This window comes from Formica exsecta, unplaced genomic scaffold, assembly GCF_003651465.1.
Source record: "Formica exsecta isolate Colony F162 unplaced genomic scaffold, ASM365146v1 scaffold440, whole genome shotgun sequence".
NCBI classification, from domain to species: domain Eukaryota; kingdom Metazoa; phylum Arthropoda; class Insecta; order Hymenoptera; family Formicidae; genus Formica; species Formica exsecta.
The window spans coordinates 24,301-40,180 of NW_021851635.1; the positions used below are offsets into that span (position 1 = coordinate 24,301).

The 15,880-nt window shown below is 29.3% G+C and overlaps 2 protein-coding genes across 3 annotated transcripts in view; one reads left to right on the top strand and one right to left on the bottom strand.

Annotated features, from left to right (window-relative positions):
• LOC115240535 overlaps positions 1 to 1,343 on the top strand; it is a 2,108-nt gene extending 765 nt beyond the window's left edge. The window contains exons 2-6 of the mRNA XM_029815747.1: positions 8 to 157; positions 230 to 301; positions 627 to 707; positions 794 to 1,059; positions 1,289 to 1,343. Of these exons, the coding sequence (XP_029671607.1) occupies positions 8 to 157; positions 230 to 301; positions 627 to 707; positions 794 to 1,059; positions 1,289 to 1,306 (587 nt within the window). The 3' untranslated portion in view covers positions 1,307 to 1,343. The remainder of the gene's footprint in view (positions 1 to 7; positions 158 to 229; positions 302 to 626; positions 708 to 793; positions 1,060 to 1,288) is intronic.
• Positions 1,344 to 2,131: 788 nt separating this feature from the next.
• On the bottom strand, positions 2,132 to 13,215 carry LOC115240540. Of its 2 annotated transcripts, none has more exons than XM_029815753.1 (5): positions 13,131 to 13,215; positions 9,051 to 9,185; positions 8,064 to 8,243; positions 7,579 to 7,692; positions 2,132 to 3,184 (listed from the first exon to the last, which is right to left on the bottom strand). In XM_029815753.1, the coding sequence occupies exons 2-5, from the start codon at positions 9,162 to 9,164 to the stop codon at positions 3,110 to 3,112; spliced, it is 483 nt and encodes a 160-aa protein (XP_029671613.1). In that variant the 5' UTR covers positions 9,165 to 9,185; positions 13,131 to 13,215; the 3' UTR covers positions 2,132 to 3,109. The 2 variants fall into 2 exon arrangements, with proteins under 2 accessions (XP_029671613.1, XP_029671614.1); XM_029815754.1 differs by having other exon boundaries at positions 13,105 to 13,183.
• Positions 13,216 to 15,880: the final 2,665 nt, after the last annotated feature.

Genomic DNA, 15,880 nt, shown 5'->3' on the forward strand with positions numbered 1-15,880 from the left:
GGGAAAGAGAAAGCAAGCAGTACGAATAAAATTATATCTGCTTTCCCACCATGTCCGGACAATTTAACCTTGAATAATTTTTCTAACAATGAAATCGAAAGCGTCAAAAATGTGATTGACACAGTACGCAAGATTCCATTTTCACAACCTTCTTGTGGTATGTATAATATGTGGTATTATTATAATCTATGATATTTTGATTTTTATTACATATTGTATACATTTCCAGAGAAAAAGAAAATTTCTTGTACAAAACCTGAGGAAATACATCAGATTAATGATATACCCATAATATTTGGAGGTATATATATTGTCATAAGCATCGACATATAGAATGGACTGAGCATCGAATAAGAAGCCGCACGCCAGCTATAGAAAGAGAGGTACTACATAGGAGGCTTTTAACCAGCACCTTATTGATCATCCACACTGGAGGGGGAAAAAATGACCAAAAAAGTGCTAGATAAAAGCCTCTTATAGTACCTCTCTTTCTACAGCTGGCGTCTATCCGCTTATATATCGATGTTCAATCCATTCTATATGTTGATGGTCATAAGTATATAGAGTCAACAAAAATTAGTTATGATATTTATATATATAATATGTCTAATATTTCTTTTTTGTAGATTGTGTTTCATTAGCTGAAGACCATGAAGAGCAAGAACTGCAAGAAATAGTTCATGAAATACCAGACTCCAATATAAAAAGTATGTATTAATACATGCGTATGATGGCTTTTAATTAAATAGTAATATAAAAACATGTATAATAAGAAATAAATTGTACATTGCAGAATACTTCAATCAAGTGATACATACACAGCAAGAAATAATACGTAGACAAGAACAAATAACACGCACACAAGCTACGTCCAATTTAATCTTAAGGGACATAAAACAATTGGTTAACCGAATGGAAGATGTTATGAGGAGCCGCGCTCCTCTTGCAACAAAGGGCAATGATAGCTTGATTGCCGAAATTTTACCGTTACGCACGATTCAAGCTATAAAAGATTTTGAGGCTTTACTATATGACACGGATGAAGCAGTTACACAATTTGTAAGTTTTACATTAATTTGTTAATTGTATAAAGTTTTAAGCAAACTAAATTTTAGGATTGTACATGCAAACTAGTTGCTTCAATTCTTTTATATAGTATATTTTATTATTTTTGTATTTTTATTTTATATCTAATGAGTTTAAAATACTGCCAAAAAAGTAATCATAATATTAATTTGATTATTTTACAAAGTAATTTAACATTAACCTGTATGTTACGCTGGCACAGATGTACACTGCAGAGTGAAGCGAGGGGGGGATTTAAGGCGGGAGGTGGCACGAACCAAGCATCCATCTCTTCCGTGGCAGCGGCAAAAAAATTTATTATATAAACTTCTAATTTATAAATGCCATCTCTGTTATTGACCCGCAACCGATAAATTTATTCAATTTATTATTATGTGTTTCAGTAAAATTTGTTTTGACAAACTCTTCCAATACTACAAAATATTTAATTTTATATATAATAAAGCTTTTAAAATAAAAGTCACTGAAAGACTTTTCAATTTAAAAATAGAAAAAATTTTTAATTTTATAAATAGAAAAAATATTTTGAATAAAAAAGAATTGTTTAATTTAAAAAAAAAACAAAAAAAATAAAAAGAATAAATTACTATATATCCTCCTATGATTATCTTCTAATTCTAATTAAAAAATAAATTTAAATAAAACGGTTTTTTATCAACAAATATATAGAAAATGTATTTAATATGGATAGAAATATCATCATTAACATGATCATAAAGATCATAATATCTATATAAATATATATTTAGTATACATAAGAGAACTTACTAACGCGACCGGATGAATTAATAGAGCGCGCGAAACGCGCATTGTGTTGTGCTAGTTATTGTTTAAAATTGACATTCATACAGATGAATAAAATTATTGGTAATATAAATCCCAAGTCTACTCTCTCAGGCAAGTCTATGAATTCTCTACACACACGAATAGAATTTATAAAGTTATTTATTCTAATTTTAAATATTTGCGGACAATTTTAAAAATATTCTAATATATTCTAATAGACGTATAGAATAATGAGCATGCTTTATTAAATAGCAATGTTATGTTTCAAAATATGTTTTATTTTCCATTATACATAGAATGTACTAACAGGAAAAAACCAGTACATAATTTGGAAAACTTATTATCTGTGAAGATTGAAAAAATGTTGTATCGTCACTTAGAATGTTTTTCCAATGATATACAGAGAAAAAATAAAAATAACACAATGATTTATAATCTATAATTGATTGATCAATTTATGATTTATCAACCACGTCAAATTTGTTCGATTCTCTGTTTAAATCCTAGTAAAAATTAAATCGTACATGTTTACATATTCGAATATTCACTTAACAAACATAAATATTATATACACGCATAAAATAAATATATCTACATACTATGTATTCCATAAAGTTATATTAGTCGTAAAAATCATAATCAAACGTCGTAATATATAAAGTGAGTTATATAAATCAAGAATGTAATATAAATGCACATTTCGATCTAAAACATATACAATAAGAAATTCAGACAAATTGAAATTTTAGATAACGTAAAGAGAAATCGTATATTTTTCGCTATTTATATTATGAGAAAAGAAAACCAAACCCGCTATTTATATTATGTGAAAAAGAAAAACAATTTTTTAAGTATAAAAATTCTTTTATATACTTAAAATTAAAATAAATAATTAGATGACATTTCTATAGCGAACATTACAGTTTTGTAATTTTGTCTACAGGTCAATGATTATCGTATAAAAATGAAGAGTATAAGAATACTGTCTCGAAGATTTATGAAACATATAAAACGGAGAAATATTCTTCACCATTTTATCATTATCCATATATTTAACATATTAGACAAAGTCAAAATTTATTATATTATATACGCAACTTATATATATATATATATGCATATATTAATTTAATTAAATAAAATTCTTATACAATATATAAATTTGGTTTGTAAAAACCAAACGTGATAAGAGTCATTTTTTCATTTAAAAAAAATCGTTGTCGTATAATTGAATCGCTTAGAACCCTCTATAAGTACGAAGGGCAAGAATCGTGCTGAAGAGATACAAACCGGCATTTACTAGACCGCAAATCTAAATAAAAATCAATAAATTATTTTCACACAATATATTACTTAATGAAAAAATACTTTATTATAGTGTTTTGAAAAGCTCTCGAGATAGGCTACAAGAATATGGAATAAAAAGTAGGCAGTTCTATTTAAAAAATTGAAGGTGACCTTTACCTGATCTTCAAGCAACTATTCAAGGTCAAATTAATGACACCACCTTATGTCCCCCTCGAAACCATACAATTTTTGTCTGAAACATTTTTTTCTAAAATGCATTGTTTACGAAATATTTGACCGTTTCTAACACCCTGTATATATACAGGGTGTCCTAGACTACCCGTACACCCCTTTTCTTTAAAAAATTAAGCATTTTAGAGAAAAACGTTTTAAACAAAAATTGTATGGTTTTGAGGGGAACATAAGATGGTGTCATTGGTTTGACCTTGGATGGCATCGTTAAGATCACGTGAAGGTCACCTTCAATTTTTTTGATGGAACTGCCTACTTTTTATTGCATATTCTTGTAGCTTATCTCGAGAGCTTTTCAAAACACTGTAATAAAGTATTTTTTCATTAACTATTTTTCGAGTTATTTTATATCTTAATCTGACATATTTTGATATAAAAAATAAAATATCTCGTAAAATATTTAGTTTTTGATAATCTTACCGTAATACTTTAATGTACAGTATAATGAGACAAATCAATTAGCGTAAAAAAAACAAATAATTGTTTAAAAAAATACATTGTAAATAATCACATACTTTTTCTTGAAAACAGTTATTTTTTTTACACTAATTGATTTGTCTCATTATTCTTTACATAAAAGTATTACGGTAAGATTATCAAAAACTAAATATTTTATGAGATATTTTATTTTTTATATCAAAATATGTCAGATTAAGAAGGTGACCTTCACGTGACCTTCGAATGACTATCCAAGATCAAATCGTTGCCATCATCTTATGTCCCCCTTGAAATCATACAACTTCTGTCTAAAACATTTTCTTCTAAAATTACGTGATAACGAGATATTTGACTGACAAAAATAAAATGGGACATCCTGTTTATACTATATACATATACTACTAAAAAAAAATAGGGAACACTTTTCATACCTTAAAAATTGGACTATTTTCAAACCGCTCTCGATGAAACCGAAACTCGATGAAAAACCATTGTAGACAAAAATTTAAAAAAGCATATTGAAACTTGAAGTTTCACTATAACGCCCTATCGGTGGTTTTAAAATTTTTTTTTATTTTCCGTGTTCTGTGCTTTAAAAAAGAATACATTGTTTTGTTCCTTAAAATTATGTATTTTTGACACCCTGCAGCTCGATAAAAAAATGTATACTAATTAACATACAAATAGCAATTTAGAGCCAGCGCTGGTTTCGAGGCGCATACTTTATATTAGTTATAAATTAGACATTTGTCATATTTTAAAAAATGAAACGAACGTTTCGGTCCCTCTTTTGGACCATCTTCAGCGTAATATAAATATCGAATTATCAATGTCGCAACAATAGTGAGTTCTATAAATATAAAATATAAATATAAATATGAATATAATTCATGGGATTGGTTTCATGAAGCCACGTTCTCTGGAAGATACCTTAATTTCTTTTCTCAGCATCCACTCTGCCAAAAAAGAGGCACGGTGATCGGGCTTATAGATAGGGTCTTTTTATTATCACACCCGTCTTTCCATTTCAAAAATATCGATTTCATCATAAAAATTTTACTCGACGACTCATATCCATTAACTGTTATATTTCAAATTTTTCATCAATGGCTTAAAACATTATTTAATAAATTTACAGTTTTTAATATGAATGAAGAAAATAGTGATAATAGGGAAGATAAAGAAAAAACGGTATCGTATTTTACGTTACTATACATTCCTTCGGTTTCCGAAAAATGTATTAACATCACCAAAGACCTCAATGTTAAATTGGCCTATTGCAGTCTTAATAAATTGCGGAAACACATTAAAGCTCACAAAGATAACATATTTAAATCCCAAGTCAATAATGTAGTATATAAAATTAATTGTAATGACTGTGACGCGCATCATATGTAGGACAGACTCGCAGACGTGTATCTACAAGAATTTCGGAACACCGAAATCTTATAAAAAGGAACACAGCAAATCAATCGATCATAACTGACCACAGACTAGAGTTTGATCACGAATTTAAGTGGGACGAAATTGAAATCCTTGATAGAGAACCATTTTTCCAAAAACGGTTAATTTCTGAGATGATGTATATCAAAAGACAAAAAAACAGTCTTAATTTGCAAACAGATACAGATCGCTTCTCTGACATTTATGCGACCGTTATCGAAAAATTACCAAAACTTTGAGGGTCAATCCTATTTTGAAATAAAGACACATTGCTTATTTGTTATATTCGGAACTGTCTTGAAAATCCGTCAGTCGCTCTTGTGTCCTCGTCGGATAATGTTCCCCCTTAGGGGAACACTCCGGACAAGTTGAAGTTTCAAAAAACACATGACTCAGTTTACATCTTATCTATTCTTAAGGTATTTAAATTAATTATTCCAATGTGATTTTTCTGTGATCGGCTCTCACTCAATTCCAGGAAGTTTAGATACCAACTCATATATACACTTATACAAACACTTCCTGGTTTGTCACCCGAGGAAGAAGTGCGTTTCGTTGAAGCATGAGTGCACACAGAAAAATATTATTCTATTGCTAAATAAAATGATTACTCAGTTTACTTTACTTCTTTTAATTAACAGTTATCTTTAACAAAGAATATTTTCTTAATAATAGTCTTAAAATAGACTTGTCACAAATTTTAGAAATACTCATTATCATGTACTCAAAAAAAGTAAATATTTTTTGTTGAAGAATATTATAAAATTTTATCGAAGAAAAGTCAGATATGGTTAATTTAATGTAAGAAAATTTATTAGATCAGAAAAATTTAATGTATTTCTTTCAATTATATAATTTAATATTCTTGATTGAAATATTAAATTTATTAGGATTCAGAATATATTTTGAATAAATTTGATGCTTATGATGAATTTATGATAGATTTGCGGATATATGAACTTTTTAAATACTTTAAACAAGTAATATTTACTTGTATATAGTATGTATTTTTCTGTGTCTGGAGTAAGATGTTCATCTTCCATTCGAATATAGACAGAGCACCGAAGGATAGATTTGCGGACCCACGTTATAAATTCCGCGTAAACTTGAGTATTTTTATCCGATTTTAATTTGTCTAACTTAATGTATTTTTGTGCGACATAATTATCGATAACACATTCGGCTCAAATAGCGGTTTTTATAATTTATATTCATATTCATATTTATATTTTATATTTATATAACTCACTACATAACTCGCAACAATTTGCGACATTGATAATTCGATATTTATATTACGCTGAAGATGGTCCAAAAGAGGGACCGAAACGTTCGTTTCGTTTTTTAAAATATGACAAATGTCTAATTTATAACTAATATAAAATATGCGCCTCGAAATCAGCGCTGGCTCTAAATTGCTATTTGTATGTTAATTAGTATTGATCTTGAGAGCCTATACTCATAGTTTTAAAAAATTTATCTTGAAAAATTCAACACAAGTTCCATAAACAATAACATTTTGTCTACAAAATGCTTTTTTAAAAATTTTCCTACGATTTTTTTTGACCGAGTTATACTATTTTGAAATTAAACCTGTATTTTTAGAAATAATGTTGATACTCGGCGAAAAATCATCGCAGACAAAAAATTGAAAAAGCATTTTGAAGCTTGAATTTTCAACTGTGACATGATATCGATAGTTAAAAAATTTTTTTTTCATTTTTTCATTTCTAGAAAATACGGGTTTAGTTTCAAAATTGTGTAACTTGGTCAAAAAAAATCGTAGGAAAATTAAAAAAAAGCATTTTGTAGGCAAAATATTGTAGTTTATGGAATTTAAATTGAATTTTCCGAGAGAAATTTTTTTTATCGAGTTGCAGAGTGTCAAAAATACATAATTTTAAGAAACAAAACAATGTGTTTTTTTTTAAAGCACAGAACAAGGAAGAAAAAAAAATTTTTTTACACCACCGATATGGCGTTAAAGTTGAAATTTCAAGCTTCAGATAGCTTATTTAATTTTATGTCTACGATGATTTTTCGTCGAGTTTCAGTGGTTTGAAAATAGCCCAATTTTTAGGATATGAAAAGTGTTCCCTATTTTTTTTTTTAAGTAGTGTATATATAGAGTGTCTCGGAATTGGTGGTACAAGCGGGAAGGAGATGATTCTATATGAAAAAATAAGTAAAAAATGTAGAATAAAATTTTTTTATACGAGGCTTTGTTTTTGAGAAAAACGACTTAATTAAGAATTTTGTTTTTTATGAATATAATATTGTACTTACAGATGCACCTAACAACAATTCGTAGTTATAACGCCTATAATTATTGACGTGCACCAATAGCGTCAATGAGGCCGCAAGTAATAATCCAAATGCAATGGAATGATAAAGGAGTTCCTGAAAGTTTAAAATCTTTGATGTCAATAAACATAATGTTGCATAATAAATTTTAATTGAAACGACTGTTTTCTTAAATTTCATATTTTTGATGTCATTTAAACAAATTTTAATGCAATTTTTCTCATTAACAATTGTTTCTCATCTATTGAGCAATATACAAATAATCTATAAATTGAACAAGTTATATGTAACAGGTAATTTATATAAACGCGTGTATGTGTATGGGATATATATCATACAAGGTATATCATAAATTGTGGTACAAGCAAAATGGAGATAATTCTTCATGTAAATATAATACAAGTCGAACATATTGAATGACATTTTTTCATATACATATATATATGTATGTGTTTAAAAGTACTTACATAGATCGTTTTTGATATGATAGATGCAGTAGAAAGAGATATCAAACAACTGAGAAGAAGTATGGAAGTGTTAATCATAAAAGTAATCGTTATGACAAGAAAGAAGCACTCTGGCGTAGTCCGAGGAGGATAAGTATTAAATTCGTTACCAATAATCCCTACGCAAACTATGCCCAGCGCCTGTTGGTAAAAAATGGAAATATCAATTATATATATGCATATATATACAGGGTAGGCCATTTTAATGTATCCACTGAAATATCTTAAAATCTATAAATTTAAGAATGGGTTTCCGTTTAAAAAATTCGTTCTCACTTCCACTTGACCTTGGAGACGCCGCCCAAGGTTATATGAATAATACTATGTTATGTTTCCTCCTAAACCATACAATTTTTGTACGAAACATTTTTTTCTAAAATGCATTGTTTACGAGATATTCCACCTGTTACGTTTGAAATTTAACACCCTGTATATATATATATATATACACACACCTCTAATACGACTAACAAAATATATTAATATAAATATAACGAAATATTTTAGAATTCACATTATTATCATCACAATAGAAATCACATATTGATACCATTATCATAAGTAAATATGTGCGAATATAGCCGAAAGCGATATTGCAGCGCGCGCGCGCGATAATGCGAATACCATTTAAAGATTACAAGATTACCTGAATATCTTTTGTAAATTATATACATTTAACTAACAGTAATATTGATTTTTTTATTTAAATGACAAATATTCATCTTAATTAAATATCTGCGCGGTAAAAATGGTTAAACTCTGAAATTATTTGTGTTCAGAATTATATTATACTGTTGTAGTATTGTTGGAAAAAATTAATTATTACTAATTAATTAAAGCAAATATTTTATATCAAAATGTATGTAATAGATACTTTACTTGATAAAGATATCATAATGAAAATAATAATCGAAGTGAATAAATGAATGTAATAGTAAGGGCGCATACCAATTGTAGGAATTTTAAAATACCACTCCAACTTTTTAAATAGCCAGTGTTGATGACAATCGTTGACGAACTAGCCGTCACTGTTTGTGTTCTAATTGTCACGGAATGAGACATTGTTGCCTTATTTTTTCAGTTCTGAAAAAATCAAAGATAATTTTTCTATATATTGTATTATACATTTATCGTAATTTATCGAGATTTTATTCAGCACGCGCGCGTGCGCACACGCATACACGCACGCACGCACACACTTTTTCTCTCTTTCTCTTTCTCTCTCTTTCTTTATCCCCCCTCCTTCCCAAATTCTGCATTTATATTTTGAAAGTTTTATACAGGGCGCCCGTGCCATTTTTTAAGAAAACTACGCATTTTCGAGAAAATTGTTTCATACCAAAGTTGTAAGGTTTCAAGTAACGCGTTACGAAGCAATATTAGTATGACCTTGAAGAGTATTGTTAAGATCATATAAAGATTACATTAAAATTTTTTAATGAAAACCCCAATTTTTTATTGCATATTCTTATAGTTTATCTCAAGAGCTTTTCAAAACACTATAATAAAGTATTTTTTCATTAAGTATTTCTCGAGTTATTTTATATTTTAGTCTGACATATTTTGATATAAAAAATAAAATATCTCGTCAAATATTTAGTTTTCGATAATCTTACTGTAATACTTTTGGTAAATATAGCGAAAAGGCGACTCAGCCCCAATGACCTTGACCTTGACATATGTTGTCAAGGTCATCGCCCTGAGTAACTCTCAGAAGGTTTTAACCGTCGCTCGTTGTTTACAAAAAAGTTATTAACAAACAAAAATTTGTAAAAATCAAGATTTATACATAATCTGACAATGAAAAACTGGATATTTAAGTTACACACACACACATACACGGGGGAAGGGGGGGTGCAAGGGAGGCCTTCGGCCCTCCTCCCGCACCCTCCCCGCCGGTAGGCAGGATGGACCTCGCTTTACAATGTAGCATGTACTTTGTAAGTTGTAAAGCGAGGTCCACCCTGCCTACCGACCGGTTGGATGCGGGAGGAGGACCGAAGGCCCTCCTTGCAACCCCCCGTGTGTGTGTGTGTGTGTGTGTGTGCGTGCGTGCGCGCGCGTGCTTCCTGTCCACGCATGTACTTTGGTATATTTCAAACTTTTTTTGTTAATAACTTTTTAATAAGCAACGAGCGACGATTAAATTAGAAGAAAAAGTTACTCAGAATTATGTCCTTGACAACATATGTCAAAGTCAAGGTCATTGGGGCTTGGTCCCCTTTTCGCTATATTTACCATACTTTTATGTACAGAATAATAAGACAAAACAATTAGTGTAAAAAAAATAAATAATTGTTATAAAATATATATTGTAAATAATTACATACTTTTTCTTGAAAATAATTATTTTTTTGAAAATGCGTAGGTTTCCTAAAAAATGCCTGGTACGGGTGCTCTGATATACCCTGTATATCGCCTTTTCTGATGAACCATAAGAAATCTAATGTGTGTAAAAGATAAATAAATATCATAGATAATATGAATAATATTATTAAAAATAAATAGATAATATTTTTTGAAAGAATTCCAATCTCTCAATAAGTAGTTATTAAGAGAGAGATTGGAATTTTTTCAAAAATATTATTATTGTATAAGCATTTATAGTTTATGCAATATTTAATTGTGTTTTTTTTCAAATCCACAAATATCACAAATAAACAGCAATCAAACACAACAGCATTCTATTATAAAATATCCTCCAATGGCTTTGGAACATCTTGACACACCCTGTAAGTTCGTCCGACGATCGATAGTGCGTAGAGACCTTTGAATTTACTTTCTCTTATTGGAAAAGTGATGAGACTAACTAGAGAAGATATTTTAATTCTGTACTTTTTTGTCAATTTCTTTTTATTAAATTTTATCAATGTAACATTTTATCCTTATTTTATTGAGTTGGTTAAGGGGGCATACCCGTTTGAAATCTCGAAAAATGAGTACATTTTCTAGATTTTTTTGCAGCACGACTTGATAAAAATTTTTAATTTTTTTACGGTATTAATACAATATTACTAACTATTTAAATAAAAATTTTTTGCTTAAAAAAAATTTTTTTTTTAAAGTTATGGGAATATTTGCGGAGCTCCTCCAAATTTTAAGTGGCTGCACGATATGCATGAAAACATTCGTAGATCATATCTAAAATAAAAAATCCAAGTTTTTTCTTATTAAACATTGTAATAGTTATCTGCTATCCAAGCGTTCCTTCAAAATTTCAAAAAATAAAAGAATGGCAGCGCGTTGAAAAAAAATTCGGTTTTTTTGAAGGAAAGTACATCTTTTTTTTTATAACAAAAAAATAGGGCATTGGATTAAAAAAAGGCTTGGCAGATTCGGAATCTTATAAGAAACTCGCATGTAAAATTTGAAGTTAATCCATCGAACGTAGCCCAAAATTTCATGCACATCATGCATGAAAACATAAATCTGCAAATATTCGCATAACTTTCAAAAAAAAAAACTTTAGGTTGAAAATTTTTATATAAGTAGTTAATAATATTGTATTAATATTGTAAAAAAATTAAAAATTTTCAACAAGTCATTGCGCTGCAAAAAAATCTAAAAATATATACTCATTTTTCGAGGTTTCAAACGGGTATGCCCCCTTAAATATAGGATAAAATCAGCATTAATGATCTTATGAGTTGTATTAAATTTTCTATGCATAACTATATTGATGTTATATCTAAAAATTTCTTAATTGGAATAAAAAATTAATTAAATATGATTTTATGACTATATTATAATTATTGTAAAAAAGATTTTAGTCAATATGTTCGTGTGTGTGTGTGATATTAGTACTTGCTGTGATCAAAAAATTAAAATATTGATGTGTTCGCGATAAGAACTATACCAGACACAAAACACTTTGCACATTGTTTCTATCAACTACATGTGCATCTTGAAAAAAAAATTTACAAATTTCATAAAAATAAAACAGAGGTAGAAAGATAAATATATACAACATACATATAAAAGATAGTAATTACGCTATTGAAAAATATTAAAATCAATGATAATCAACGAAAGTTTGGCATTGCGAAAATATAACGAAACATCGACAGAGAAAACGGCGCTACGAGTGAATAAGCGTCACTGTATAGTCACAGGTTATTTTTAAATATCCAAAACACGAGAGAATTACGTATAAGGTGCGAGTAAAAAATTTATTAAAACGATTTCGATTAAGATTGAATCGTATCTACCACCTAACTCCTCGTTTAATGTTCACTCGCCCACACAAAGATTACACAAATTATCTTCTATACAATCGCCGTAGATAGTATTTTATCATAACGCATGCGCACAATATTTTTTGCTCACATATAACCTTTCATTTTATTATTGTATATTTATACTTTTACACTTTTACCTTATTACATTATATAAATTATCACCTCTCCTATGTTTCTCAAAATATTTAATTTGTTATACTGAAATTAAGTTTAAACTAGAATTTTTGCTTTTTTTATTATATATAATATAATTTTGCAGAATTGGGGGAGGAATATTGAATAAGGTAAAAATGATAGAGTATGCACGCGGCAATATCTAATATATTAGATATATCATATATTAATTATAATCTCAATAAATCTGATTACTATGATTTGTTTCTTCACAATCAGAAGTTATAAAAAGAAATTATTATAGTGACCGACAATAATAAGCTTTTTGAATTTCTTTGACAATTAAAGATCATTTAAAAATATTATTATGATATTAATGCTGCAATATATTTGCAGGAGCATTTGCATAGCGCAATTATCGGTTAAAAATTATAATTTTCAAATAGTAGTTGTAATATTATTTTTAATATAAGAAATGATATATTACGAAAAATTATTATAAAAAATAAGATTCTCTCTCTCTTTCTCTCTCTCTCTCTCTCTCTCTCTCTCTCTCTCTCTCTCTCCCTCTCTCAAAATAAGCAGGTAACCAAAATGCATGTTTATACATATATGAGATTATTATAAATGACATAAAAAGTGATACACACCATATCAAATAACACAATGCACTAACCTGAAGAAGATACGTTGTCATACACTGGCCGTCAGCGATTGACTGAAGCGCTGCTTCACCAAGGATGACGTCACCGGTGATATCATACATCCACACACATTTTTAGAAGATACGTATGTATTTATGTATTATAATCAATGTAAATATGTTGTAGTTTTCATTCGTGCAATGCAAATAAACATATATTAAAGATCGTATTTTCAATGAAAAGTAATATAATGAAATAAGAAATGTGAAAATATGGAATAAACTTATTAAATATTACTTTCACAACAGTAACAATATAATATATTAATGAAGTAGGAAAACTGGCAAATATAAGAGCCAAAACGTGGGTATTGGTGCGCGAACTTATTATTGTTAAATTTTTGTAATAAATGTGTATTTATTTAAAATGGTTGGTCATATTTACATCATTACTATACAGGGTGTCCGGTAAAGATTATGCCAACGCTCGTGAGCGGGTAGAGCACAGTAAACTGAACAGAGAAGTCCTGTAACATTTTTTTTCTATAACGCTTAATAAAGGAGTTATTATTGAGTAAAGTTTGGTCAATCAGCGCCAATTTTTAGCCGGACGCACGTCGGTGAACCGCCCGCCTGGTAGTATGCGCCGCCGTAGCGACGGAGCGCTCACGCACACTACCAGGCGCGTGGCTAAAGGTCGGCGCTGATTGGCAGACTTTACTCAATAATAACTCCTTTATTAAGCTTTATAGAAAAAAATGTTACAGAACTGTTCTGTTCAGTTTACTGTGTTCTATCCGCTCACGAGCGTTAGCACAATCTTTACCGGACACCCTGTATTGTAAACCACTGATGGATATACATGTGACGATAGCGTTTAAACGTTGTCCACTATTTTGTACAGACTCTACGCGAGCTCTAATAAGTCTTCCTCTTTCTGATTATTCCAATTCAAAATTTAACTACAAAAACAAATGTTGTGTATGTCAAGTTTAAAATTCCAATATAATCTATATATTTTTATCCATGCTGAAGATGGACCAAAAAAGGTCCGAAACGTACATTTTTTAAATACACATTATTACAAAAATTTAACAATGATAAGTTTGCGCACCAAAATACCTGCGCCTTGGTTCTTATTTGCCAATTTTCCCATTTAATTGTTAGTATTTTGAGCTTATTGCTGTTATTATAATATATTAATTTATATTTCTTGTATGTGTATACTTATATGATTTTTTAGATGTTTTTTATAAGCATGTGTGTATACAACACAATATGGAAACAATTTTAAAAAATTAAACATGCAATAATAAGAATAAAATGTTTAAAAAATGTTTGATGTATTAATGTGATAATGATAATAAAACACATTCAAATGTAATAATGTTCTTGTACTTTATTTAGAGTTTATAACTAAAAAATAAATAAAATTTTAAAATTTTAAAAACGTCCAAAAAGAATCGCACACATATATATCAATAATATATATATAGGGGCAAGTGGGGTAAAACCGGGTACTTTTTTGGATTTATTTTTCTATAAAAAACCAGAGAATAAAAAAATATTTGCTGAGCATTAGTAGTTTTTAGTAGACCTTAAACCATGAGAAAATGAGGCTAGTTGTTGAAAAAAAATATTTGGTTACCAAGGATAACAAGATTTTTTGGAGAAGTCAAAATACCCGATTTTGCCCTATCGGTGGGGTAAAACCGGGTACCAATTTGAAAACATGTAAAACACCCTGCAATTACAAAATCTAGATTTATTTTAATCAGAATACGATATAAAGATGTATTCTATTGACAAAAATCACAAATAAAGATATCCTCTTGTTCAACATTGCTGCAGGACTTTCTTATTTAATTTTTTAACTTTAGGGGTCTCAAAAAGCTTTTTTTTTTTTGGTGGTTTCTTTTTCTGTGTGATAATTTTTGTTTCCAACTGCTTTTTGTAGGGAGACAAAGTCAGGATAACAGTTTTTCCTCTTTTCATTATGAAATGTGTAAGTTCCCGGTTTTGCCCCAATACAAGGAAAGTAACAAACACGGCGGTTGTATATTCCGGCGTACAAAGTGACGATCAAAACTAATGTAGATATACTCTCTAATATGTACAGAATGTGCAATGTTGTATTTATCAAAGCAGACGCTCTATCTAGAAAAAATCCATAACGACTTAATTGTTGTCCCGATATCGATCTTTCTTAGCCAGAAAATTTTGAACTTCTCCCAAAAAAGAAATATCGTGTGTACGTGGACACAGTTCATCTCAAAATAATGTTGGCATCAATCTACAAATAACACGAGTTAGCCACGCATCATGATTGACTTACTGACTTCTACATGTCGCATGCGATATTTACCTCAGTGTTTATAAACCGCGTTCCAAATGTCCTCATTCAATTTCCTTACATACTTCATAACAGAAAATTTCACCGCCAATCAGTCAGTTATCATCAACCGACGATTGCGGATCTTTGCGATTTGATGATTACACAGTGATTATACTTTTTTATGGAGATATTTGAAAAGCATGGTGTATTCTTCGCCAATAAATGACTTAAAAGAATTACGTGACCGAATCCAGCGTACTTGTCAAATAATTCGACAGAGACCTGGAAGTTTCGAGAGAATTCGCGATTCTGTAAGAAGAAGATGCCAAACGTGTATGGAAATGGAAAGAACACTTTTTGTAAATATCGAGATAAAGATTTAGATAGATTATCTTCTTTTCACGTTGCATGCGACACTTATAGAAACCAGTAAGTCAATCATGATCCT